The sequence below is a fragment of the Aricia agestis genome, chromosome 20, assembly GCF_905147365.1.
Source record: "Aricia agestis chromosome 20, ilAriAges1.1, whole genome shotgun sequence".
NCBI classification, from domain to species: Eukaryota; Metazoa; Arthropoda; class Insecta; order Lepidoptera; family Lycaenidae; genus Aricia; species Aricia agestis.
The window spans coordinates 6,227,168-6,254,909 of record NC_056425.1 but is presented as its reverse complement, the minus strand read 5'-3'; the positions used below and the strand labels follow the sequence as shown (position 1 = coordinate 6,254,909).

Here is a 27,742-nt window from a genome sequence, read left to right as displayed (position 1 = left end):
TTAACTACTTATTTTACAAAAGGTAACGTTATCAAAGTAATACTGTTTTGTGAGCAACTAATTGTTTTAATGACCAGCAGATGGCGTTATTTAGTAACACGAAGTCAATGAGTGTTTGCTATACCGAGCAAAGCTCGGTCATCCAGGTACTTTACCGTTATAAATCCTATTTACCGTTATAACATTTACCGGTATTATTTCCAATTTTTACCGTTATATTTTCTAGTATCGGGTAAATTTTCATACCGTTATCTATGCCTTTGAAGCAGTAACGTTATGAAAAAATACTGGTATTTGAAGCCCTGAGTAAAATACTATCAAAACATGAAAAAGGGCTTCGGCCTGATGAAAACTCTATTTCAGATAATTAATATAAAAGAATTGGCTTCGGCCTTCACTATCATTCATTAAATAGAGAAAACATAGAAATGGCTGTATGGGCAACGCTCCCTTTGCCTGTCCCGACCGGGACGAATTAAAAAAAAAAAAGGTCTATGGTTGTGTCGCCGAGGTTGACCCATCTACAATTATAAACTAGTAATCTGTGGGTTGACCCGAGTGGGTTTATAAATAAACATTTTATGTATTTTATTAATTTCACAAAGTGCATCGTATACTAAATTCGATAATACAATGGAGAGGCTAGGAATCATATTCGTCGTTGAATCTCGCGGTCATTTTATTTAACGTTAGTGCAAAAATATTCGGTGGCGTCTTGTTTTTTTTATGGTTTGATCTCCAACAAAATATACCATGGCTGCAACGGAGACCGTACGGGTATCGGTGGTAACAGATTCCACACCGTATGTTATCCCGTGCTCCTGTACGTTGACCGCCGAGGAATTGTGCATAGTGTTATGTAAAAAGTATAACATTCCGCCCCTAACGCGTACGCTGTTTGCATTACGGATCAAGGGATCGAGCCATTTCCTCAAAGACAACAGTAAAGTTCTATCGAGTTCAAGAGATTATGAAATGAGAATACGGTTCAAGGTAATATTCGTTCGTATTGTTTGTTCATATGTCCATTGGAATATTTAGTGTGTTAATTCATTATTCAAACATGTTCATATAGGTGCCAAGACTGTGTCACTTGGTAACGTTGGATGAGACGACATACGATTATTATTTTCAACAAGCAAGAAATGACGTGAATGAGAACAAAATACCTGAAATAAAATATCCAGAACACAAGCAAGAGTTGTTGGGACTCGGTATAACTGATATGTAAGTTAACTTTTTCTTTTTATTGTGTGAGACTTCTTATTTCAATACTGCAAAGGAAGTTTATTGATTGAGTGAGATTGATCCTTTACGAGATGATTATGATTAAGTTAAATGTTTGTGACCTATGTGACCTGTCAAACCTCTCGCTTACTACTGATAAGGATATCCATACATATTTGTAGTCTGATTATAGTCTTGTTGTAATAATAAACTAACACTTTCAGTGTGATCATATTGTTTTTAAATAGTTTACCAGAAAACTACAGAGAACTTAAATTATTGTAAAGAAAGTAGTATTTTGGTTATTGATATAAAGCTGTGGCGGTAACCACAATTAGCGCAACATTCCTGCATCGTGCTATTGAAGTTTTATATGTATATGTGTCGGTATATATGTCGGAGGATGATTTAATAAATCGAATTATTGCGAAAATTCTAGGGATTTCGCGAAAACACGGATAATTAGATAATGATGTTTATATTTTTCAATTTTTCTAAATTAGTTTTTTTGCGAAAACGCAAGTTGCCTTACTAACATTGCACATTCTTAATGCTGATTGGCTTGATTTTTGCTTACTGGCCAACTCTCATTCTGATTGGTTACTATCTTTTTCTATATGTATCTTTGAGGTATTACACCATAGAATTATAAAGGGTAAGAAATGACAATGCCTCTTGGCTCTTCGTAGGAACTTTACTTTTTATTTAACCTTTTTCTTATCTCAACCATAACCTCAGAATTAGTTTCTGGATCTGTTGAACTTGATGACATAGTCCTTCCATAGTTCCAGTTACCCAGTCCACTAGCACCTCACCCCATAGCCCGGTATCATTTCTAATATCCATTCCCTGTAATAGTCCTACACTGGCCTCTGGCTCTCCTTGGTTGTACTCCCATAGTGCGGACAGGGAGAGTCGCCGGCCAGTGTCACATAACATTTAGATTAAAACTGTGTAACGGGCCTCTACGTGTTGGCTTCGGCCCCACGCATGCCTTCCAAAGGTCCGGGATTTAATTGCCCGTGAGCAAGGAATACCTTACACAAACATAATAATAATAATAGAACAATAGAAATTAGTTACGACAAATTGTAATCATTTCATACTAAATCACTCCTTATCTGAATAACAACATGGTTGATTTGTTCTATTATGTTTTATCTTTTTAATGTCAAAGGTTTCCTAAACTTGATAAGCATATTATATGTAACAGCAATATGCATTAATGCATCCTATCACATAAGTTATTTATAAATGTAATGATTTTAAACAAAACTTGTGACCTTGGAATTAAGAATTACTATTGCACAATATACATATTTATAGGCATTAGTAAACATTTATATTGGCCCGTTACCCATTAATAGAGCAGTTAGAAAATTTGTTAAATGGGTGATACTTATTGTTTTGAAATTTTCATTTATATTAAAATAGTGATATCATATTTATTAAAATAATATATTATCTCTTTAATGCAATGGTGATTGATATCAATGAAATAATTCATATTGTACACAGAAATTATAGCTAAACAATTTTATGTCCTTGTCACTTATAGGACTAGGACAAAATGCTGTAAAAATACACTGTGGATCTTTCCTATAGTTTGGGGTAGTGGCAAATTTATTATTAGAATAAATATTCAATATATTAAGCCCCAATTTCACCAATGACTGTTAAAGTTAACGCTCGAATTAGAATCACGTCACCTCTTTCATTTTTCTTATGAATGAAAGAGAAGACATGACATTTTAACAAGCTGTTAACACTAACAGACGTTGGTGAAATTGGGGCTTAAGCTAATCCACATTTCTATTTGTTATAATATAAATTGGATTGAAACAGCCATTTGTTAGAGAATTACAGCTTCATAGAAGAGTGTAGTAATTTTTTTTATGCACCATAATATTGTGCCTATTTTTTTGAATAAATAATAAAAATAATAGTTAAAATTTATTTTTCACACAACTTAACATAGTAGGTATTTAACATATTAATGAATCCCATGTCTTTGAAGATAATATTTGCAAAATGTGTTTTTTTTTTCTAGGACAAGAGCTATTTCGGAGGAAAAGCTACCAGTGAATGAAGTTGTGCGTAATTATAAGAAGTATATACCCAAAGTTATTGTACGACGGCATGGACCATTCCCGAAGAAATATGCTCATGAATACCTACCTCAGTTGTGTTCTGTTGGACATAATGTGAAGTAAGGAATCCATTTTAAATATATAATAAATTATAATATTTTTAGTTCATCTATTTTTTATTATTATATTGTTAAACATATATTATAAAGTTGGTTTGCTTCAAATAAACTCCAAAACTTCTTTTCAAAAATAGGCCCCGTGCCTATTTTGATGAAAATTGGCAAAAATTAAGAGTTCACTAGTAGAAATAAATAAACTACTTTTTATTTGGGATAATGTATGATTCTACTATGACACTTTTCACGTTTCATGTGGGCTAAGCCTAGTCTTAGTAAAAGGAGGGGAAGTAAGTTATCTTCATACAAAGGCACCGCGCGCGGCTTGTATCCACAAAATCTCGGCCAGTTTTACTAGGCTGGTACCGCCGAGATTTTGTTGTGTGCCGTACGTGGCGACGCATTGATACTATGGCGCACACATACAAGCCGCGCGCGGTGCCTTTGTATGAAGATAACTTACTTCCCTTCCTTTTACTATGGCCTAGTAGTGTATAATAAGGAAATAACCAAAGACTTTTCTCTTTTGCTTTCTCAAAGAGTAGCTGGCAAGTACTCATTTAACCAATTATTTTCAGCTATGTAAAAAACTTGTATCTGCAGCAGTTGTATGCATTAGCTCCCAATTATCTGTCAGAGGAATTTGAGGATGTCACGTGGCAGAATGGTACATATGTGGTACCGGTTAGAGTGGTGGTGGCACCGTTTCACCCGCACCAACCGGGGATACGACTGTTTAACATAAACAAGAGAGATGTAAGTATTTAAACTATGTAGGTTCCTCCTGCTCCTACTAAATTTCTTCTGATTAATTTCGTTGTCCCAAGATAGATTTAGATTGTCCCTCGGGCATCCCTGTGATCGTATCGAAGGGTTTTCGTGGTTACCACTGTTGATCCTGGCGACACAGGAGTTGCAGTGGTGGGAATGTGTGGTGGGCCTTTTGCCCGTTAAAAAAAAATGTAGGCTAAATATTTAGTATGATGACAAATAGTAAGGGCCTTATCATCCTGGAGATCTTGCCGTACAATTTCCTGTCCATGAACTCATCAGTGTAAAATAAAATATAATTAAATGTAATAAATCTTTATTATATTTCTAACATTCAAATATATACTTTGGATTGTTTAATTGAATACTAAGCTATTTTCAATAATTGATTAAGTGATTGTTGTAATTGCCAATTGGTAATTTGCAATGTTCTGAATATTATGATAGTCTTACTTTATTTATGTATGCAGTGAATCTAACACCATTCTTGTTTATTTAAACATGTAAAATTTCAGTATAAAAGGTATAAAATAATTATCCTAATGGTTTTTCTTTTTTTTTAGTGGTTTCATGTTTGCACCATAGAGGAATTGATTTATCTCACACGGAATGGTGACTTGTGCTTGGAAGTGTCGAGGCGAGGGACTCCATTGTTTTTCAAATTCAAATCTGAGGAACAGCTGTCATCATTTATATCTTTGTGCGATGGATACTACAGGTAAAGAAAATAAAACTTGACAAAATAGTGGTGTATTATATTGTAGTGTATGTAACACTTAAAAAATGTAATCCTTCTGGCTCTGACGGTTAAAATACAGCTACAAACTCTGTATGATTGGTAAATATTTAATTTGATTTCAGATTAATGGTGAAATGGACTTTCAATCTGTCAAAAGACGACGAAACACCATCATTGAAGGAGCTACAAAGAATAAAATGCCATGGACCAGTTGGGTATGTATTTATTTCTACACACTGATTACATGTATTGCTATCACGTATACATAAGTTAAAAATACTAGCAAAACAGCAATACAGTGCATGTGTTGAATACCTATCTATCTTTGAAGAATCAAACATAGCGCATTCCCTTTGCCGATCTATTGTAAAGATGTGCATGGTCTATTTAAATTATTATTCAAAGTCAACTTTTTGCTTTCAGTGGTGCGTTCTCCTATCGAAAGTTAGAAGAGAAGCGAGGCAAGAAGCACGGCTGCTACATTCTGCGACAGTGTCAAGACGACTACAACGTGTTTTATTTGGACGTTTGTACGAAAAATAGGTAAGCATAATTAATTATTGTCCACTTCAACATAGGACTTTTTTAAAGTTCTATACCCAAAAAAGTTAAAATGGGACTGTATTACCACTATGAATAAGGAAGAAAATGACACATTGCAGGAAACATGTCGTATTAAACTTGTACATTGCAATTTCGTCGCCTTATATTTTATAACAAGAACGAACGAATAGACAGCTGTTGTTCACTCGTTGTTCACTTAACATTGCATTTACTAATCCGCTGTTACATTTTTACTGTGGGACATAAGTATTTTGACAATCAGAATTAGTGGTCACCTTGGGTAGGAACCAATTAAGAATCCTTACCAGAAGCCTAACTGGGCACTGCAAGCTCAACAAACACCTAAACAGAATGGGTATTTGTGGTCGCTGGTATTTGTAGTATAACGACTTGCAGATTCTGTGAGGAGGAGGATGAAACACCTATTTACCTTCTCCTCGACTGCCCTGCTCTACTAGAGAGCAGGAACAGGCACCTTGGTCGCCACGAATACTCGTCCACAGAGAAAATTTGTGGCACCAACCCCAACCATATCATTCAATTTATGAGCAGTATTGGGTTGGGGATGATACTCTAGTGCGAAGGAGTCACAATAGATCCTCATGGGTCTCAGCGACGTCAGGGCTACAGTGACCTGCCGTCTTTAAAAAAAAAAGTATTTTGACAGTCTGTTTAATTTTCTAAGGTCCGTTAAGTAATGGCTTGTTAGGATTTAACAAACCGAGGTTGTTGAAATTGGGTCTAACTATACTAAACTATATTAATTTTATAAATGCGACAATGTGCCTATTTGCCTGACTGTTACATCTTCACTCAACGTGATTGTTCAATTCAGATAAATTTTGTACCAAGACAGTTTGTGTCCCGGAAAAGTAGGTAGGCTTGTTTTTATTCCAGCAAAATTTAAGGTTTATTTAAAAATAAACTAGATGACGCCCGCAACTCCGTTGCGCCAAAATTCGTTTATCGCGCGGGGACCGTACATTTTTTGCGGGATAAAAAGTATCCTGTCCTTTTACGAGACTCAAAGTATCTCCATACCCAGCAAAATCGGTTTAGCGATTTGGGCGTGAAGAGGTAACAGACAGACAGACAGATACACTTTCGCATTTATAATATTAGTATGAATGTTTGCTTGAATGACCAGGCAACATCTAACTACTAAATAAACATATTTTTTTATCTAACTTCTAAATAAAATCTACTACTTAAGGACGCTATCACATTTTTTCACAAATATCAGCGATTTTCAGGAACCATTTTAAAGAATTAGGAGTCACACTGCAAGGATATTTTGGTTTCAAATGAAAGATTTCATTCAAATGAAATATTCATTTCCACGTCTATACTTTAAAATTTTTATAGCCGCATACAAAATTTTCACAATAAATACGTTTTAACCATCACAATAATCGCAAAATATTAAAAAAATGGGGTTTGATTAGGTACCATTATAGCTAAATACACTGAACTAAGGAAAATAAATATACAAAAAAATTGTTGCTTATTTAGTCCCCTATACGAATAGCTAAATATTTTATATAAAAATAAATAACATTTCCATTTATAAGAAAAATAAGAAACGCTCTCAAATTTCTTCATACATTTTCGCCCTATCAAGAAAGCGGCGAGCGTCGTAACCGCCACTGTACAAGGCGCGCTGATATTGAACGTTATGTTAATGTCCTTAAGGTCGATATTCGTACTGACCTGCTAATTTTTGACATAATTTTTGTGATAGCGTCCTTAAATAAAACTATTTTATTTTTACAGCACGACAGAAACATACAGAATCGAGTTCAAAGGCCACTGCTACATATTCAACAAGGAAGAATACTTTAGCATCGAGCGGCTGGTCAACTGCCACCAGAACCCCGAGGGACGGATATTCCTCAACGAGTGTATACCACCATCCGAGTATGGTGAGTAATATGTTTCTATAGGCGAAACTGCACTAAAGCGACACTACGCTGCAGCGGAGCGACGCGACACAAACAGTCAGTTCTTTGAAATACGAAGTATCGCGTCCCAAATCTTTAAAATACTATACATATACCTATTGTATTGTGGCTGTTTGCTTAATGAAGTTTAATATGGACACATTTTGAGTTTCCCGTGTTTGCTTTCCGCGTGATGTCGAAATTCGTTTATTGCAGTTTCGGACAAAACCTAGTTCGAACTTTTTTTTTGTTACCCATTCTAAAACTAGACGACTAGACGTTCCGCGCGGCTTCGCCCGCGTAAATTAATTACAATTAGCCCACAAAAATAGCCTATGATCCTTCACGTGGTCTACTTATCTGTGCCAAATAACAGAAAGATTGCTCCAGTTGTTCGTGAGATAAGCCCTTTCAAATAATGTCCCCCGTTTTTTCCACATTTTCCTCTATTTCTTCGCTCATATTAGTCTTAGCGTAATAAAATATAGCCTATAGCCTTCCTCGATAAATGGGCTATCTAACACTGAAAGAATTTTTCAAATCGGACCAGTAGTTCCTGAGATTAGCGCGTTCAAACAAACAAACTCTTCCGCTTTATAATATTAGTATAGAAGTATAGAAATCGGACCAGTAGTTCCCGAGAGTAGCGCGTTCAAACAAACAAACTCTTCCCAATTATAATATTAGTATAGATATAGATTCATAATTATTAGTCAAAACTCAAGCTAACTTTCATATTGTTAGCAATAGTAATTACTAATTTTAAACTTATGGAGGTGAATATTACAACAAGGGACTAGCTTACATAAATAGACAAGCTTAGAAAAATGAGAATGGATGAAAATATACTTTCACTTTCATGGTTTTGTAAAACAAATAGCTGATCGGTATATTTTTGTAATTAGTATTACTTTTATGTTTTTATGCATACTTATTTCCTGTTGTACTTATCTGAGTTGTCAATCATAAATAATAATTCGTAATATTGCATTGTTATCCCTATTTGTGTTTGCATACATAAAATTTTGATAAGCGAAAAAACCCAGATACAACTTGAATACCGATATGGGAAAAAACGTCTAAATATTATTTTTGTTTCTTTATTTCGTTACTAGCGACCCGCCCCGGGTAAAAAATATATAGCCTATGTCACTCACTGAAAAAATGATTAAAATCGATTCAGTAGTTTTTAATCTATACTCATATTATAAAGAGGTAAACTTTGTTTGTTTACTCATAGATCTTCTACTACTACTCGACTAAATTTATATCTATAGATAGACTTCTGAAATACGGAACCCTTCGTGCGTGAGCCCATCTCGCACTTGGCCGGTTATTCTTTATTATCTATGTGAAAAATTATAAATTAACATTTACCATCGCAAACACTATTAAGTCGCTGAAACTACATCTACTCCAATTTTTTCCCCACCCCACTACTCCCACACCCACCGCCCACGGCCTGCCAGCACGCAGATTATCAGAAAGGGTTTTTCAGGGAAGTAGCTAACGGAGTTTTAACACAGCTGAAGCTACATGACTGATTTGGTCGTCAGCTCTCCGTCGATACTACTGATAGATCTACATTACTACTCAATAGTCAATACTCTGAATAGATCTAAACTTCTCTGCCGCGAGCGCACCCCCGCCCCCGCCTTGGTAGCAGCGCCCACTTCGAAATGGGCGTAAATCGCAATATTTTAATCCCACCAAAAACATTTTCATGTAAAAATGTTGCCAAGATGAGAACATAATAATTTTATAGTTCGTCGTGTCACAAAGTAGTGAGATCTCATGTAGAGCCAAGTTTCTAACCTTACATACTCAGCCCTAAATCTAACAACCTTAATTTTACACTAAAGCGCGGCAAAATATTTGATAATAATATTATGATATTGTGTCACCCGTACGAGGAGAATCTAAAAACTCTACACATTAGTTAAAATCGGTGGCCTGGCCATTTATCATTAGTTACGGTATAATATCATTAAGTTTAAAGACCTGACGAATAACAAAATGGCCAAGCCACCGATTTTGACTAATGTGTAGAGTTTTTAGATTCTTCTCGTGCGGCTGACACATTATAATATTATTATCAAATGTTTTGCCGCGCTTTAGTGTAAAATTAAGGTTTTTAGATTTAGGGCTGAGTATGTAAGGTTAGAAACTTGGCTCTACATGAGATCTCACTACTTTTTGACACGACGAACTATAAAATTATTATGTTCTCATCTTGGCAACATTTTTACATGAAAATGTTTTTGGTGGGATTTCATTTCTTTTTGTAAGCTGGTTTACGTTGTTTTTTCTTTTATTTAGTTCATTTTTTAGGGTTCAGTACTCATAGGGTAAAAACGGGAGCCTATTACTGAGACTTCGATGTCTGTCCGCTGTCCGTCTGTCCGTCTGTCTATATTTCTCTCTAGGATGCATCTCAAAAACGGTAGAACTAGAGAGTTGAAATTTTCATCGATTATGTATTTCTGTTGCCGCTATAGCAATAAATACTAGAAACAAAATTAATTAAATATTTCGGGGGGGCTCTCATACAAACGTGATTTTTCGCTATTTTTTCCTCTTGATAATAATAGATGTCGCTGCTGGTCGTCTACATCGCGATATAGCTTGCACGAACAGTTTCATATAGTTGTTAATGCACTCTAATCGACAAGAGATGTCACTGTTGGGCACCTACATCGCACTATCGATGACGCGAAGATGTTTGGTATAGCCGTTTAACTTTCGAAGCCACTTTATTTTGTTTTTAACTAACCGTAAACCGATGTTGTTTGCATTAAAAATATATTTTAAGACCTACTATACTAATTACCCTAAAATTCCTAATCAGTTTCAAGTTAAGTAAACTTGAAATAGATTGATAGTTAAGTAACTAATTATTATTATCATAATTAATGAAATATTCTTATTAATTAAATATTTGCAAAGAAATGCTAAGACTACAACTATTCTTTGAACTTACGTACTTACGTACCCAAAGGGTAAAAACGGGATCCTATTACTAAGACTTCGTTGTCTTTCCGTCTATCCGTCTGTCTGTCTGTCTGTCTGTCTGTCTGTCTGTCTGTCTGTCTGTCTGTCTGTCTGTCTGTCTGTCTGTCTGTCTGTCTGTCTGTCTGTCTGTATGTCTGTCTGTCTGTCTCTAGGCTGTAACTCAAGAACGGTAATAGGTAGAGAGTTGAAATTTTCACAAATTATGTATATCTATTGCCGCTGTAACAACAAATACTAAAAATAAAATAAAAGTAATATTAAAGGGGGGCTCCCATACAATAAACGCGATATTTTTGGCCTTTTTTGCTCTATATCAGTAATAGCAACAGGTAGGTACTTGAATTTTTCTCACGGTCCTTAGTTATATGTCTATTTTAATATTTAATAATAATATTAAAATAAAATAAAAAATTAAGGGGGGCTCCCATACAAAAAACACAAATTTTTGCCTAATTTTGCTCTATAATGGTACGGATATAGGTTAAGTTGGGTTTGATATTTTTTTTGTTGATTTAGTACTAATATCATGTTACATACCAAATTTCAGCTTTCTAAGACTTCAGGAAGTCCCCTAACAGTTTTGATGATCGGTGAGTCAGTGACCAAATTGTGGGTTTTTGGACTCCTATAAAATCTAAAGTATAATAGCTACGATATTAAAACTTTGCGCATTTAATAACTATACCCATGTCACTATATCTTAAAAATTTCAACTATCTGGCATTATTCAAACCAAAGTTACGAGGGTTCAAAAATACGACGAAACGTTTCGAGAAAAGGTAGGTAGTGCCCTTGCGCGCTTCGCTTGGCTCATCTTGGCGGGGGCACTACCGTGCCCCCAGATTTCGCCATAACTTCTAAACCAAACGTCCAATTTTAATCAATCAAAGACCAAATATTGTCTACATAAACTGTACTTAGAGATGAAATAATTTATTTTGATAAAGATTATTAGCATGAATAAAATAAATGCGTTTAAATGTAGTCAAAAAAAATCAAGATTTTTGAATAAAAAAATGGTTGTTGTGCCTCACTTGACATAGATAGGTATAGTGTGTCGCGGACATTTTTGTAGATATTTATAAGATCTAAATTTATTTAGAACATTGTATGGTTCTATCTTTTATAGTTTAGGCAGCGTACGCAAAATAAGTAAATTTTCTGGTTGTTTCCGAAAAACTGAAATATCTTACGGAACCCTACATTTTCCAAAATAAAAAGTAGCCTATGTTACTCGTGTAAATAATGTAGCTTTCGAATGGTGAAAGAATTTTTAAAATCGGTCCAGTAGTTTTTGAGCCTATTCATTACAATTAAACAAACAAACAAACAAAGTTTACCTCTTTATAATATTAGTATAGATTGATTTAGGTATTTACCGTCTCCTACAGAAGACTTTCATTTGTTTTTAATTCTTGAAAAACAAAAATCATATAATTTTAATACCTTTAGTGATTTGGTTGGATTATTTTAAGTCAATGTCGTGGTCTGTCGGATGGGCTTGATGTAACCTAACCAAATTACGTAGCTACTTTTGATCTGATTGTGAATAAATTTCTCAGATAGTACTACAAAATATTTTTTACGATGTCATTTTGACCTGCCAATTTTTTTTTCAGACAAATCCCAACTGTTACTCTGCGGTGAGCCAATAAAGAAAGGTGTGCGTATCGATCAAGCGGAGCTTCAGGAAATACTCAGAGACAACAAGAGCCCTCGCTGTCTGCCCAACAAAGACATATTGCTGTATACAGGTGTGTTTCACTTGTGCCCGTTTTCCGAGGTTTATTATATTATAAATGCGAAAGTGTGTCTGTCTGTCTGTTACCTCTTCACGCCCCAAACCGCTGAACCGATTTTGCTGTTTGGTATGTTGATGCTTTGAGTCGCCTCCGTGGTCCAGTGGTTTAGAGCGTGGCTCTTGACTCGGAGGTCGTGGGTTCGATTCCCGCGTTGGAAACATGTTATTTCCAAGTTCGGTTAGGACAATGCAGGCTGATCACCTGATTGTCTGACAAGTAAGATGATCCATGCGTCGGATGGGCATGTAAAAAGTCGGTCCTGCGCCTGATTTCTCGCCAGTCGTGTCGGTCTTCCGTCCCACTGGGTTATGAGAGTAAAAGGAATAGAGAGTGCTCTTGTGTACTGCGCACACACTTGAGCACTATAAGATTACTCCAGCGTAACTGGCTTGGTTTCAATGAAACCGGCCTCCGTCACCGAAACCGGTGTGGGAGTTATTATTATTACTTTGAGTCCCGGGAAAGGATTTGGGTGACTTTTTACCCCCGAAAAATGAACGGAGTTGCGGGCGTCATCTAGTTTTGTACGGGCAAGCGCGTACACAAAATTGTATCATCAGCATTTTACATTTTAGTAATTATTGTTAGCAATAAGTTTATAGTTCGCATTCGGTCATCAAGAATTCCGCGCGTACTCATTATCATTCTATCAGGCGATCAATAAACAACTTCAGTGTCAAAAACGGACTTTCTCTCGTTCCATCAAATCAATATCAAACTATCATAATAAGATTGTGCGCACCGTACAAGTTTACAATAATTTCTTTATTTTTCGCAGGATCAGAAAAACTCAGTCCGGACAGCATAACGGCGACATATAAAGCGTTATGGAGATTGGACGAGACGAAGAAACTTGTGGTCGCCTTCAAGACGTTACAACGGGAGAAAGTCAATGATTATCTAAAGGTATGTTTTAGCAATTTTCAACACGCTAAACATTTGAAATGTATTACAACTTGATAATAAACACTCTGATAACGTCTTATACCTTTTTAAAAGTACAATATCAAAGAAAAAAAAAACAATAGGAAGGAGACGTGATAGTAGATTGTGACATAACAAATCGTTCTAGGCTCCACTTCTTCACTCACTTTTGAGTTGACGTAATTTAGTGTTAGAAATGGGATGTTGTGAACATCTTTTTAACTATAATCATGTAAAGGCTTTTTGTTTCATAAATAATAAAAAATAGCCCGACCATAAAACGTAAGTGAAATTTATTCACAGGCGGGTGCTATGAATAAATGCCACTTTAGACACGCCATTCGAGCTCTGACAATTTTTTTTGTAGTGTGCCAAATCGCAGCACCATTGATGGTATATATTGTTACAGGATTTCATAGATTTGACGAGCAAGTGGGCGTGCATCCAGTCCAGCTCGATAGTCCGCCTGTACGGCATCACGCTGAGCTCGCCCACCGCCATGGTGCTCGAGTTCATGCCCTATGGACCCTTCGATGTTTACTTGAGGTAATTATTGTTGTTACTAATGAAGATATTGAGTGTATAACTTTGGAAGGTTCGCTGATTTTGGTTGCCGTATGACGCCTCCAATATGTCAGAGACTCAGAGATAAGCAGACCTTGTATAGTATATTGTATGCTCACAGCACACATATCAACGAATCATACCTAACGGTCTCGTTGCGAGCGGTTCAGTGTTCGTTGTATGAGACTCCCTACTGCAATCCACACTGAGGCTCAAATTACATGCGTCCGCGCGACCTAGCGGTCCGGCCGCTACACCACCGAGATCCCAAATTATTATGTGGTTGTGCATCAATTTATTGAAAAAGCCGTGCTACCGCGCTGCTTTGATCTTGATGTGTAGCTCGCTCGATCACGCGGACGCATATAATTCGGCTCTAAACGTAAATGTAACGTAAAAGGCTCGTTTCGGGACAGGCTCTAACCGCGCTTACGCCTCATAAAGCACTTGAAATACTCAATATGTAATAACTTTTCCAGGGAGAACGAGGAGCGCATAAAACCGCTGCAGCTGAAGAAGGTTGCTGCGAGCTTAGCGCGCGCGCTGTGGGACCTGTCCGAGGCGGGCGTGGTGCACGGCGCGGTGCGCTGCCGCCGCTTGCTGCTCGCCGCGCACCAGACCGACCGCCTCGTGGTCAAGCTGGCCGGACCCACGCTGCGCCCGTACACCGCCCACGAGTGAGTACACCGACACACTAGAGCGAGTCTAGCGCGCGCTGTGGGACCTGTCCGAGGCGGGCGTGGTGCACGGCGCGGTGCGCTGCCACCACCTGCTGCTCGCCGCGCACCAGACCGACCGCCTCGTAGTCAAGCTGGCCGGGCCCACGCTGCGCTCGTACACCGCCCACGAGTGAGTACACCGACACACTAGAGCGAGTCTAGCGCGCGCTGTGGGACCTGTCCGAGGCGGGCGTGGTGCACGGCGCGGTGCGCTGCCACCGCCTGCTGCTCGCCGCGCACCAGACCGACCGCCTCGTAGTCAAGCTGGCCGGGCCCACGCTGTGCCCGTACACCGCCCACGAGTGAGTACAGACCACAGACATAGATCAAGATAGATACCGCATGTCGCTCCATTTGTTTGAAAACGAGTGTGCCACTTTTTTATAGCTACACATTTGTGTCGTACCGATGATAAGAAAAGTGCCCATTATCTAGGCCAACGTTTCTATTTGAATTTCTACAGCTCAATACGGCACTTTTAGGCATTTAGGAATTTTTAAAATTCCGATTGACGTCCGATTCCGCTAGCAGACTAAGAACAGACTTTCGAAAGACGAGCATTGCTCGCCGTTTGGGAGCACGATATGGCACGCGAAGTACATACACATGCGGTATCTATCATGATCTATGTCTGTGGTACCGACCATTTCAACTGCCTTGTTTATGAGCTTCAACCAATGGCTGGTCAGAGTTTTTATATTGCCGTTTAATGATGAAAGTTTACGTGTCAAACTCACAATCCATACTTCCATACTATATTATAAATACGAAAGTATGTCCGTCTGTCTGTTACCTCTTCACGCCCAAACCGATGAGCCGAATTTGCTGAAACTTAATATGGAGATACTCGAGTCCAGGGAAAGGACTCTAAAGTATCTCCAAACCGAATTCCAGCAAAACGGGTCGGGTTCAGCAGTCTAGGTGTGAAGCGGTAACACAGACAGATTAACTTTCGCTTTTTTATATTAGTATGAATGTAAATGAAGGTTCACATGTTCAAAATTGTAATGAAATAAACTATATATTTTCTGTTCCCAGCGTACACTGGATGCCAGTCGAGTTCTTTTCCGACATGAATCTTGCCAAGCGGTCGGTGGTCGGCGACATATGGGCGTTCGCGACGACGCTGTGGGAGATATTCTCATACGGACAGTCGCCTACAGAGACTAACCCGATACTGACGGCTAGGGTAAGTAATAGTTTGAGATATTTAGAAATAAAAGCTAAGGCTGTTTAGTGTTTATAGCTAAGGCTGTCAGGGTTGATTGAGGTAACAAAGCATTTGCACTATGATCAAGCTACTGATTATAATGAACAAGTAAATTAATTTTTTATAAAGTTAATTTCCGTTTAAACCATAAAGTTAATATACCTAGCGGAATAGAGCAACAATCTCGAGCTGTCAAACGAAACCGAAATTGGTTTCATCTGTGTGTAAAAATATGTGTACGTACTACGTATACACTTACACAAGCATGATTGAACATGATTTCTATGAGATTAAATTGTCAACGTGCGGCACGTGCCGACTGGACGTCAAAAAAAGAGTGCTGCTGTCATGTATCGCACGTCTCTTTTTACCACGCAGTGTTTACTGATAGTGACATCTCCCTTGCTCAGGCCTTTGTTTCTCTATTCCGCTAGGTATATTAACTTTATGGTTTAAACACCTGTTAGCTACGAGCACTTCACCAATACAAACCTTGATATCATTAATTCATTTAGCTATAGGAGCAGCTGTATGTGTGCTTTGTGCACACATACAGCTGATTTAATGATAACTTGATTTCAATTTAAAGATTTTGCCATAACAACTATACATTTTCTGTCAATAATAATTCAGTTCATAATAATTCGAGTGTGTTTGTAACTTCTCTTTCTCAACAGAGTTACGAAATGGGCGAGCGCCTGATGCGGCCGTCGCGCTGTCCGAGCGAGGTGTGGGCGCTGATGCGGCAGTGCTGGTGCGCCGACCCCCTCCGACCGCAGGAGATCATGCGAGACATGAACCATATGCTGCACAGAGGTGAATATGATGTATACAGGTGATAGAATTGCAGTCTGCAATAAATACAAACGAATGTACAATCAGAGAAGTTGATTCCTAGGCAGAGTGCGGACCTAAGTAGTTTGGTCCAGTTGTTTCAAACCCAGCCGATAGATCACAATTAAACTTGAATTGACACGATCCGACCAAATGACGTTGGTCTGTCAACTGCCTAGGAATCTATTTATTCGATAGTACTTACGCACGTACACAATAGATGCACGCACGTACGCAAAGTCGTACGCACACATGACTTATGAGTACGCACATATAGACGCACACGTGCACGCATTGCAACGACCATACGTATGACGTATGTGTATGTACAGTGTACATACAGCTGTAACATAAATATAACGATTCGGTTTAGTTTTGATTTTTACCAGCTACGTTTTTATTATTCGAAACTGTTGAGCGTTGAGTCTCGAGCATCATATTGGCAGTATCCCTTATGTTAATTAACGTTATGTTACAGAATACGTCCCATTGCACGATTATGAGGAGCCAAGGATAAGTTTGGACCATATGGAGCATGCTGACACGGTTTCTAGTAAGTTCAAAATATATATTTTTATTTATTCTAAACTCATAATTTTTGTGTAGGCTTTTTAATGTATGTTTATATTTAATAGCCTACTCTGGAGTAGGACCACTTGACTAATACATTATTCTGATTACTTTATTATTGTACTCTTTCCCAGGTGATAGGTTCATACCGAGTGAGCTGAGCGACGCGGGCAGCAACAAGTCACTCATATCGGTGGACAGCAGTGTCCCATCTATGAATGGAACGCTGTCAGACCAGTATGATAACCCGGTAAGAATTTATTTTCTTAGTTTCTACTAAGTCCCTTCTATCTCTTTCTATTAATTAATAAAATAAAATATTATTAATATTATACATGGGCATTGTCCGGTTGTCAATTACAGATAAAATCGGCCATTGACCACCGGACCACCGGAGAAATATACTTCTTTTTAAATTTACATTAAACTACTATCGTGTCGCCTTAACCACTGTCCAAGTTTCATAAAAGCGTCAATTTATAACGAATAATCATAATGACCTAGAAAATATTAAGCTAAGTACGAGGGCTGCTATTTATGTATCCGGAATTAAAAAAACACATATATTATTTAATATGGTTTTATTGCTTTTCAAAATATTCGCCGCGATGATCGACACACTTTTGCATACGCTGGAACCAATTTTCATAACACTTTTTCCATTCTGATTGAGGTATCTCCAAAACGTGCATTTTGAACGCATCAACAGCCTCTTCGCGGCTCGAAAAACGTTGACCACGTAATTTGTTCTTCGCGTATGGAAATAAAAAGAAATCGTTAGGTGCCAAATCAGGGCTGTACGGCGGATGACCAGTCAATTCGATCTTTTGACCCTCCAAAAACTGAGTTGTTTCAGCTGAGGTGTGACAGCTAGCATTGTCGTGATGTAATATGATTCTGCGTTGTCGGTTGTCCTTTCTTATTTCTTCAAAGACTTCTGGTAAACATATGGTCGTATACCATTCAGAATTAACCGTTTTACGATTCTCTAATGGCACTGTAGCCACATGTCCATTAATTCCAAAAAACAGGCGACCATTTGCTTCAAAGTACTTTTTGCACGAGTAACTTTTGTTGGTTTCGGCTCATCTTGGAACACCCACACCGTTGACTGTTGTTTAGTTTCGGGGTCATATGCATAGATACAAGATTCATCACCTGTGTAGATATTATAAACGGCTTTTGACGTACCACGGTTGTATTTTTTTATCATTTTTTTGCACCAATCGACACGAGCCCGTTTTTGATCGATTGTCAAGTTGTGCGGAATCCAACGCGAACATATTTTTTTTACAGCCAAATGTTCGTGTAATATCTTATGTATGCTCGTCATACTTATGCCTAAGGACGCCTCTATCTCGCGATATGTAACATGACGATCACGCATTATTAGTTCCCGCACAGCATCTATATTTTGTGGGACAACAGCTGTTTTTGGGCGACCTTCTTTATTTTCATCCGTGAGCATAGACCGCCCACGATTAAACTCACTGTACCAGTGATAAACAGTGGTTTTTGATGGTGCTTCATCTCCAAAAGTTGCGGTGAGTTGAATAAAGCACTGTTGTTGATTTAGCCCACGCCGAAAATCGTAGTAAATCATTGCACGAAAATGTTCACGCGTTAAATCCATGGCAAATGAAGACACGCAATTTTCAAAATGACGCCACAATGGAAAAATAATTGACAGTCACATGAAACAAAATGTATTCTTCAACCAAAGAGTTCTATTTTCAAATGTTGTAATTACTTTTTAAATATTGTTGTTGTAAGTGGCCAGTTCCGGATACATAAATAGCAGCCCTCGTATCTCACGTAGTTGTAGACACATTATGTTACATTACATTCAATTCTGATTCACCTTTCCACCAGTTCGCGGACAACAAGAGCTCCCGGTCGCTCGAGAGCATGAGCGCGCTCGCGTACGCTCTGCGCTCGGGGCGCGCGTCCGTCGAGCGTACCGACCGCGGCGAGCGGCGCGGCAGCGACGACGAGCTGAGCTGCAGCGCGCCGCGCCTCATGGAGAGCATCGTGTCGCAAGGCAAAACCTACCTCGTCACCGTCACTAAGAAGATCGGCAGCGTGAGTACACCTCAGTTTAGTCACTGCTGACAGAGTACGAGCGCGCTGCGTATGCATTGCGTGCACCTCGAGCGTACCGACCGCGGAACACCTAGAGGAACTTTTAAAAGTTAGGTGTTCGATATTATTCTATTTCTACAATATCTTTTCGACATATGTATAAAATTGATTTGAATATTTTTAGTGTAAAACATATTTTTGTACATGATTATAATTTAAATATATATTTGCATGCTATTTTATACATAGCTAAAAGTGTTAGATCTTAAGAAAATAATCATTACCACCTACTGTATTCACCACTTTTATAGCAAATAAACGAATTGAATTGAATTGAATTGAATTGACACAGAACACGGCGAATTTGAAAATGCAGACTTTATTACACCACCATAAAGCGTACTATGTTCCCGCGTGATAAACTAATTTCAGCGTAACAGAATTAAGAGGGACGTCTAGTACGATTATAAATGAGATTTAGTTTATGACAATTGAACAATGTGTATTATATTATTATATATTATACTAGCTGTCCCGGTGAACTTCGTGTCACTTTAAAACCTTCCTACTTCTACGAATATTTTGAGACTAAAATTAGCCCAATCCGTTCAGCCGTTTTCGAGTTTTAGCGTTACTAACACAATTGGAAATCTGTTTTTATATATATATATACAGGGTGTCAAAAGACCGCTTCCGATAACTTCGTGGGGTTATTATAGGGCATGAGATATATCCATTGGTGCAAGAAATTTTCATGTAATTGCCAGTTTTTAAAATAGTCAAAATTTTCAACACGCAATGTATAATGCGTGCAGTTAATGCGCGATAATATCGCCCGCCGCCGATGAATGAAACCCCGGGCCGAGCCGGCCCCCCCGCGCCGCCCGCACCGAAGACCGCGCGCGCGGCTCTGCGCTAGTCATGAGTTAAGACAAAACAGCTGATCGTGGTGTACCCTATACCCTAGCCCGTAGGTAGTGAATAAACCACCAATATTGTAATGATTATTAAATTACAATAGTTTTCACGATTTAACAAAATGTTACAATTTATTAATTACCGTTTCTCAGGTTTTTACTCAAAAATACTCAGTTTTTACTTCCGGCCAAAAAGGAAAAGAAATCATAATTCACATCCGATCATCATCCGATTTACACATCTGTAAAAATACATACACAGTTACCTACTGCACCTATCAATACCTATCAATGGAAAACATACGTGATAACATGTTCACTGACCTGTGATCAGCTGTCTGCTTTTATGAAATGCAGTTCGAACTGTGCTCCATGATCCATCTAACTCGATGTAGATTGCAGAGTTATTCAACACTTAACAAAAGTAATTACAGGAGACATTCCAATTCTTTTAACACTTTTTATTGCACGATAGTGTGGTTTAAACCACACTATCGTCTATCGACGACGATGTTCACCTGTTCCTTAAAGCATCGCACATTCATCGGACGTATCTTGTCACGGCCCGTTATTAATTACAAACATAAAAAAAATAGTTAACAATACACAAAACAAGCAATAATATGACAACATCTAAACGTAAAATTACAAAACTTAAACAAAAACGTCACAGTACCTACACCAGCACGGCGCGTGTTAGACAGCCGACTGAACAAAATTGAAGAAAAAACTTTGTAAAATAATAGGGATGTATCCCTGTGCAATGTGAATATTTTGAGTAATCGATAATTTTTTTATCGATAAATCGTATTAATTGTTTTACATACGAGTACGTATTGATTACTGTCAAACTAAAAATAAACAAATACCTACTCAATATTAAGAAAAGCGACAATAATTAAAAGTTATTTAATTAATTAGGTATTAAAGTATTTTAGACGCGCATAACGCGTACCACGGTATAACAATCACTTTATCACGATAATGTAGGTATCGAATTTAAAAAATGAGATGAGATCTACTAAATAATAGTTATAATTTTTATTATTTAATGGTAATTTAAATATCGACTAAATAGTATTGAATTTATAGGGTACAACACTTAGATTGTCCTTGAAATGGATTAGCGACACGTGCGTCGGGCACCTGCAGAGCGGCGCGCTTTGTCGGCGCCGCGATCAAAGCAAGCCGCCGCCGTTCGGTGTCTTTTGACTACTTCCGAAAGTCGATACACGACGAACATTATTTCAAAAATTAAAATAGGTTTTTTAATTTAGTAGCCATTTGAGCATTGAGGTAATAGGTTGTTAGAGTTGTTAGGAGATAAGTTTGATTTTTTAATAATTACTTCAAGTATCAAAACGTGGTAGTATTGTGTAAAGTGTTAATAATTGATTATTATTTCAGTTGTAATAAAATACTTTGTGGTGTGATACATTTCGTTAACGAGAAGTTTTTTTGACGTTCTTGGTGGTGACTGGTCTTATTGCTTGGTATTAAGGACTATTTTCAAAATGCATAAAGAAGTAAGAACACTTGAACTCAACATTTTTCACGTAAGTTAATTGCCAGTTTTATGTATGAGGTTTTTTCGTGTATCATCTGTTATTTCGATTGATAAGTGACGATTGCGGATAAACAGTTCATCCGCATAGGTTTCGTTACTTACGATGAACTTTTTAACGAGTCTAATAATCTTAGAAGTTTGCCATACTGTCGTAAGTTGTTACACATGCACAGACAGTTACTTACAGTTTTCTACATGAGCTACCATTAAACTCTTAACACTGCAAGTAGCTTAGATGAGAGGTCAGAGGTCAGAGTTCTAAGTTCCACGTCATGGTGACCTTCATGGGTTTGAAATTGAAAAGACACCACATACATTAGGGTTTCTGTGTGTTCTGTCGTAACTCGTAGTGTATCGTCATTCGTCGCATACGACCTTTCGACTTAGCGTGCGTAGGCCGGAGCTAACAGCTGATTAACGCGGTCAACGTTCTCGGGTTTGTACCTACTCGGAACACGAGAACGTTGACCGCGCGCTTGCAAATGCTTATTGGGGTAAAAATAATAAAATTTAAAAAAATATTTTAAAATATTTTTATATGTGGTTTATTATCATGTTTAAAGGGTTTTAATTATAAAAAAATAAAGAATAAAAAATTAAAAAAAATAAAAAAAAAATTAAAAAAAAATACATATTTGTTATCAGAAAATGAACACCCATCCCATATATATATATATATATATATATATATATATATATATATATATATATATATATATATATATATATATATATATATATATATATTTATTTATTTGAAAAACATTGTACAGGGCAACTACGGCCACGTGTTCAAAGGGTGGATGGAGTGCGACAACCAGGAATCTCAGAGGAAGGAGGTGGCCGTCAAGAAACTCACGCGACAGGCTTCCGAGAGAAACGGCAGTTTGTACGAGGACTTTAAAAACGAATTGGAAATCATGAAGGTGTGTAGTTTCTGTTATACATTATCTCCTTTATTTATTAAACAACAAATATCCGCTTTCAAAGAATTGTAACGATTTCCTAATATTAATTTAATAAAGAAAACGTATGAAGTTTATGTCAAAATCCCATACTAATATTATAAATGCGATGGTGTGTGTGTGTCGGTCTATCTGTCTGTCTGTTACACATTCAAACCCAAATCGCTGAACCAACCATAAATATGTGTTACTTTTTACAACGTGGTTATTAATTTTCGTTACAAGAAATCAATCCATCTGATTCTACTTATTCGCTTTCGATATTTGAGTTACATCCCTAGAGTACATTGTAACGACGTACAATTATTGAGATCAGAATTTGTTTATTACGTTTAGAATGGTTTATCAGTAAAAGCAAATCGTTAAATAATTCGTATTGGTCATATTTACTGTTCACGCCCGATAGTTAGTTTGCTATTTTTATCTATCGGGCGTTTGATTATTTAAGATATTTTTACGTGTATAATTATTGTAGAATTGATGGTAGAAAACTATTTCGTTTTGTCATTTTTTTAACTGCGACTTTCGCTTCAACACAAGTTAAATATTGTAATAATTCAGATTATATCTTCTAAATTCATTTTTCGAGTTTCTTTTGGAAATTCCATATCGTTCCCTACGAGACGAAACATTTACAATAAATATGTAATCGTAATTGAAAAGAGTAAATCAATTGTGCAGTTATAACAAAACGAAAATATTTATTTTTTATGCACGTCGCTACAAGGTTACGTAGTGCAATTTTGATGAACTGTCAAATGTGACCTATTAAAATGCCCCGACTATAAAGAGAGTGTTGCTAAGTAGGTACTGCATACAAACATATTAAGCAAAAAATGTCTGGTGCTCAGCGGGTCTGGATTAAACGAATCTGGCAACTTTTTCGGGATAACACAACTTTTATTAAATCAATATTTTACGGACAAAATAACTTATATATCAATTCAATCTACCCCACAGTCCCTACAACATGTGAACATAGTCGAGATCCTGGGCTACTCGTGGGACCACGGCTCGGACGTGCTGATCGTCATGGAGTACCTTGAGGAGGGTTCACTCAACTACTACCTCAAGTTCCAGGGAGACAAGTTGAGGATATCGCACCTGCTGAAGTACGCCAAAGACATTGCTACGGTGAGTTAAAAAAAAACGTAATTACGAAAAAAATCATTGTAAGAGTTGCTCGAGTACGCCAAAGACGTTGCTGCGGTTAGTAAAAAAATAGATAAAACGTCATTTCAAATAAAAAAAACCGTTGCTGTTATTAGCGTGAATACTGAAAATAGAGTATGTATAGTCTGTCAAAAAAGTGAAGAAATTAAAAAGTGGCAACATCGTAGTGTCATCTCTTTTTTCTTAGATTGATTTGAAAGGGATGACACTACGAAGTTGCCACTTTTTAATTTCTTCACTTTTTTGACAGACAATAATTATGTGGTTGTTATTTATCTGGTCATTGGATAGGATACGATATATTTGTATATCTGCTTAAAAAATACAATCTTTGTCCTAACGTTATACTATACTACTGATAAATTTCCAGGGCATGGACCATGTATCGGCCAAGAACGTGGTACACCGAGACTTGGCGACTCGCAACATCCTAGTGGTAAACAAGTACCACGTGAAGATATCGGACTTTGGCCTCGCGAGGATCATACCTAAGGAGGAGAACGCTTATAGAATCAAGACTGAACGATTGTTGCCTATTAATTGGTATGTAGAATATTTTGGTGGCTAACCTTGGCTTTTGGATCGGAGGTCGTCGGAACAATGATAAAGCAACAAAATGTTTTTAAGTTTAGTTTGATGTATCAGATACGCATAATATAATGTTGGTCCTATGACTGACTCGAGTACAGACGTGTACCCTCGGTTAAAACATCGATATTTTTTTAATCGTTACAGCGCGTCCAAAAAAGCATACTTTGCTGTTCCAAAACTGTAGACGCTAAGGCCAGTAGAAGTATGAGAGCGGTTAATTAATTTCTTCCTGTGTAGGTACGCGCCGGAGTCTGCTGTGGAGCCGTGGCACTTCTCCAGCAAGAGCGACGTGTGGTCGTACGGCGTGACCGCCTGGGAGATATTCACGCGCGCCCGCCACGAGGTGCCGCGCTTCGACGTCGAGCGGCCCCGCGAGCGAGCCGCATGGTGAGTTGGACCTAATTTTTATAGTAATAAATGCTGATTTTATGTAGCAGCCGACGTCAAATACTGATGGCCTTGATTGAAAAATGTTAACAAGTTTTTAGTGTATTCTGGACAGTGGACATGTACAAATTGATGCAGTGCTGAGCCACCGCTGGGATTCAGATATATTGATTCAGAATTCAGATTTTTGAGAATTCAGATATACTGCAGATGTTCGCTGTACTTTCAATTAGTACAGAGATCCAAAAGTAGACTGCGGACTACTTACGCTACTTGTATGTACGCACACAACTTTACGTCAGACGTACGTATCAGAGAACGTACGAACACGCATTTACTTACCACACACAAACATTAACACAGTTAACATTTCTATTATATACTTCGTTCACAACCCCTTAAATACGACATTCACCTTTAAGAATGCAAAGTTATTTTTATATTCCCTATTTCAGCTTCCAAATACCCGAAGGCTGCCCGTCGGAGATCTTCAGACATCTGATGAAAGACTGCTGGGCGCTAGACCCCAACATGCGGCCCAAGTTCATCGACCTAGTGCACATGTGCAAGCGGTTCCTGGACGAGTACAAGTGAGGGAACCGAGGATAACCAGGAACCAGGGTTAACCAAGAACAAGGGATTATACCAGGGCTGGATTTATATTTTTTATGAGTATAGGCTACTGTAATTTTGTCGCCCCTATGTACGAACCCTGCCGCCATGCTAGGACGCTGCCGCCCCCCCCCTGGGACGTCATAGGACGCTGCGGTTCATAGGCCATGGCCTATACTGCCTATACATTAATCCAGAGCTGGATTATACCCAGGAAAGTTGTAGAACATGCTATAGCATGTGACGTGACTGTTTTAAATATGAAACGGCTAGGCGATTTGATGCTAAGTATCACACCTATGGGCGAGAGATTTGATCTGCATATTTCTGTTTTACGTATGCATGCTTACTGCCGCATTCAGAGAAGAATATTAATTACTTAAGTGTATCTAAATGAGTTTGAGAGGTATGGGGCTTATATCAAAGTCTTCATTTATTTACAGTTAAGTAAGTCTCTAAGGCCGGTATAAATAGTCAGTACTCAAGATGCGTCTCGGTCTCAAGACACGGTTCAGGCTCTGTGATTGGTTGGCTGTCAAAATTTGGACCAATCACACAGCCGAACCGCGTCTTGAGACCGGGTCGCATCTAAAGTACTGACTATTTATACCGGCCTAAGTGCGGCAGTTCGTGTTTTCTTGTTGACTTACATCATAAAGTCTCAATATAAGTGACACTGACTTTTACCTAACTTTAATATGAACATTTTGTACTCTAGCATAATGCGTTTTAAACGTATTTTGTGATGAAAGTTGAAATATAGTGGGACTAAAAGTGACGAATGAAGTAATTTTCAATTTAGATTTAAAAAATGTCGCTTTATAGTTGTTTGTTATTAACTTATTATATTGTGTATGTATTTCGTGGCTTATTAATCACACTTAGATTTTTGACTATTCGAATCGAATGTTTTTACTCAATTTTAAATATTGGACCAATGATGCAAACTTTGTTTGTTGCAAGATTGGATAAGCATTGCATAAGGCTCAAAGTAATTTAGATTTACGCTTTTTTAATCAAGTTTCATCGTAGTTTCTATTTAAATTATATTTATGGTAATTAAATATTTACACATTGATTACTTGATGGTGTTAAGTGAAAGTGCTCATTTTAAAATGAATAAATATTGAATTTAAAATATCTAGTTATACATCGAGCGTTTAATTAAAAATAGTAAATGTGAGCCATTTTTGTACAAAATACTTACACCCGTTTCTATTACTACCTAAACTCCTCGGTCATCTTGCCTTTGTATGGCACATTGGAAATGTCATGTGACAGACAAAAATGCCGAGATATAAAACCTGTAAATAATCATTCACTGTTGTGCCGAATCGTGCGGCACAGACGCAATATAGTATCGCCCAATTATAATGCAGCGCAGTGTTTTGACGTAACTTTTCTTACACATTACCACTCTGTTGATTGCATGCTCGATGCTATGCTTCTCGTTGCTCTTACTAAAAAATTGACATTGTCAATTGTTCGTTATGGTAAATTTTCTATCTTTAAAGGCACGCAAATGTGTATATTATGTGAAAAAAGTTTTTAAAATTAAAACTCGTATCTGACGTCTGTTTTGAAATAAAATAAGTTTAATGTTTGTTTAACTGAAGTTGAATACATATAGAAGTTACATGAACATTTGTAGGCTATTAAAACACGTTGCAAATATCACTCTTGAAATGTTATCTCGCTACACTTTTATAGAACTGCAGTATGGAGAGTAACATATCGGTTTTCTGGCATATTTATGTTTTCATCGCCATATCTGTTGGCTTGTGTCTTTGTTTAAGGCCGTAAGTCTAAGTTTGTGTCCTTGGCTAAGGCCATACATGTTGGCTTGTTTTTAAACTATTTCTGACGTAAATGTGAGCGAGGCTATGAAGAGTAATGCGACTTATTTAAGGGCCTGTTTCACCACTTCCTGATAAGGCTATCCACCAATTAACTTGACAGATCAAGTATGGAGAATCCGTCAAAAAAGTTGTGAATAGCCTATTAGGCATTTTATCTGAAAGTGGTGAAACAGGCCCTAAATGTCATATTATTATTCACCGCACAATAAAGGAGTATAATAGCGCATCCATTAGGTCGATTTACATTAACATTTAGATAAAAATATTATAACTATTATTATGAAAATAAACGAGTGTTAATTATATTTGAGATATTTGCGAGAGTCGGTGGTTCCTCGATGCATTTGCCTTATTTTGTGCTGTAGCTGTTGTAAATATTTGTTTTAGTGCAATCGTATGTGTCTGGAAACGGTCTATGGGCGGATTTGATTTCTTTGGTATAAAGGTCACAGCACCCGTAAACTCGGAAAGGGATCGGCACCGTATCGCCTCGAGCCGTTTAATATT

At 37.5% G+C, this 27,742-nt stretch overlaps 1 protein-coding gene across 1 annotated transcript; it reads left to right on the top strand.

Moving 5' to 3' along the window:
• Positions 1-562: 562 nt before the first annotated feature.
• On the top strand, positions 563-25,867 carry LOC121737357 (tyrosine-protein kinase hopscotch). Its single transcript, XM_042129023.1, has 22 exons — positions 563-993; positions 1,076-1,227; positions 3,278-3,436; positions 4,012-4,189; positions 4,768-4,922; positions 5,066-5,158; positions 5,367-5,486; positions 7,281-7,429; positions 12,079-12,213; positions 13,040-13,167; positions 13,595-13,731; positions 14,229-14,426; positions 15,507-15,657; positions 16,356-16,494; positions 16,991-17,065; positions 17,217-17,332; positions 18,955-19,164; positions 22,422-22,574; positions 23,574-23,747; positions 24,157-24,329; positions 24,615-24,764; positions 25,220-25,867. Exons 1-22 carry the CDS (start codon positions 754-756, stop codon positions 25,356-25,358), a joined length of 3,324 nt encoding a protein of 1,107 aa, XP_041984957.1. The 5' UTR covers positions 563-753; the 3' UTR covers positions 25,359-25,867.
• Positions 25,868-27,742: the final 1,875 nt, after the last annotated feature.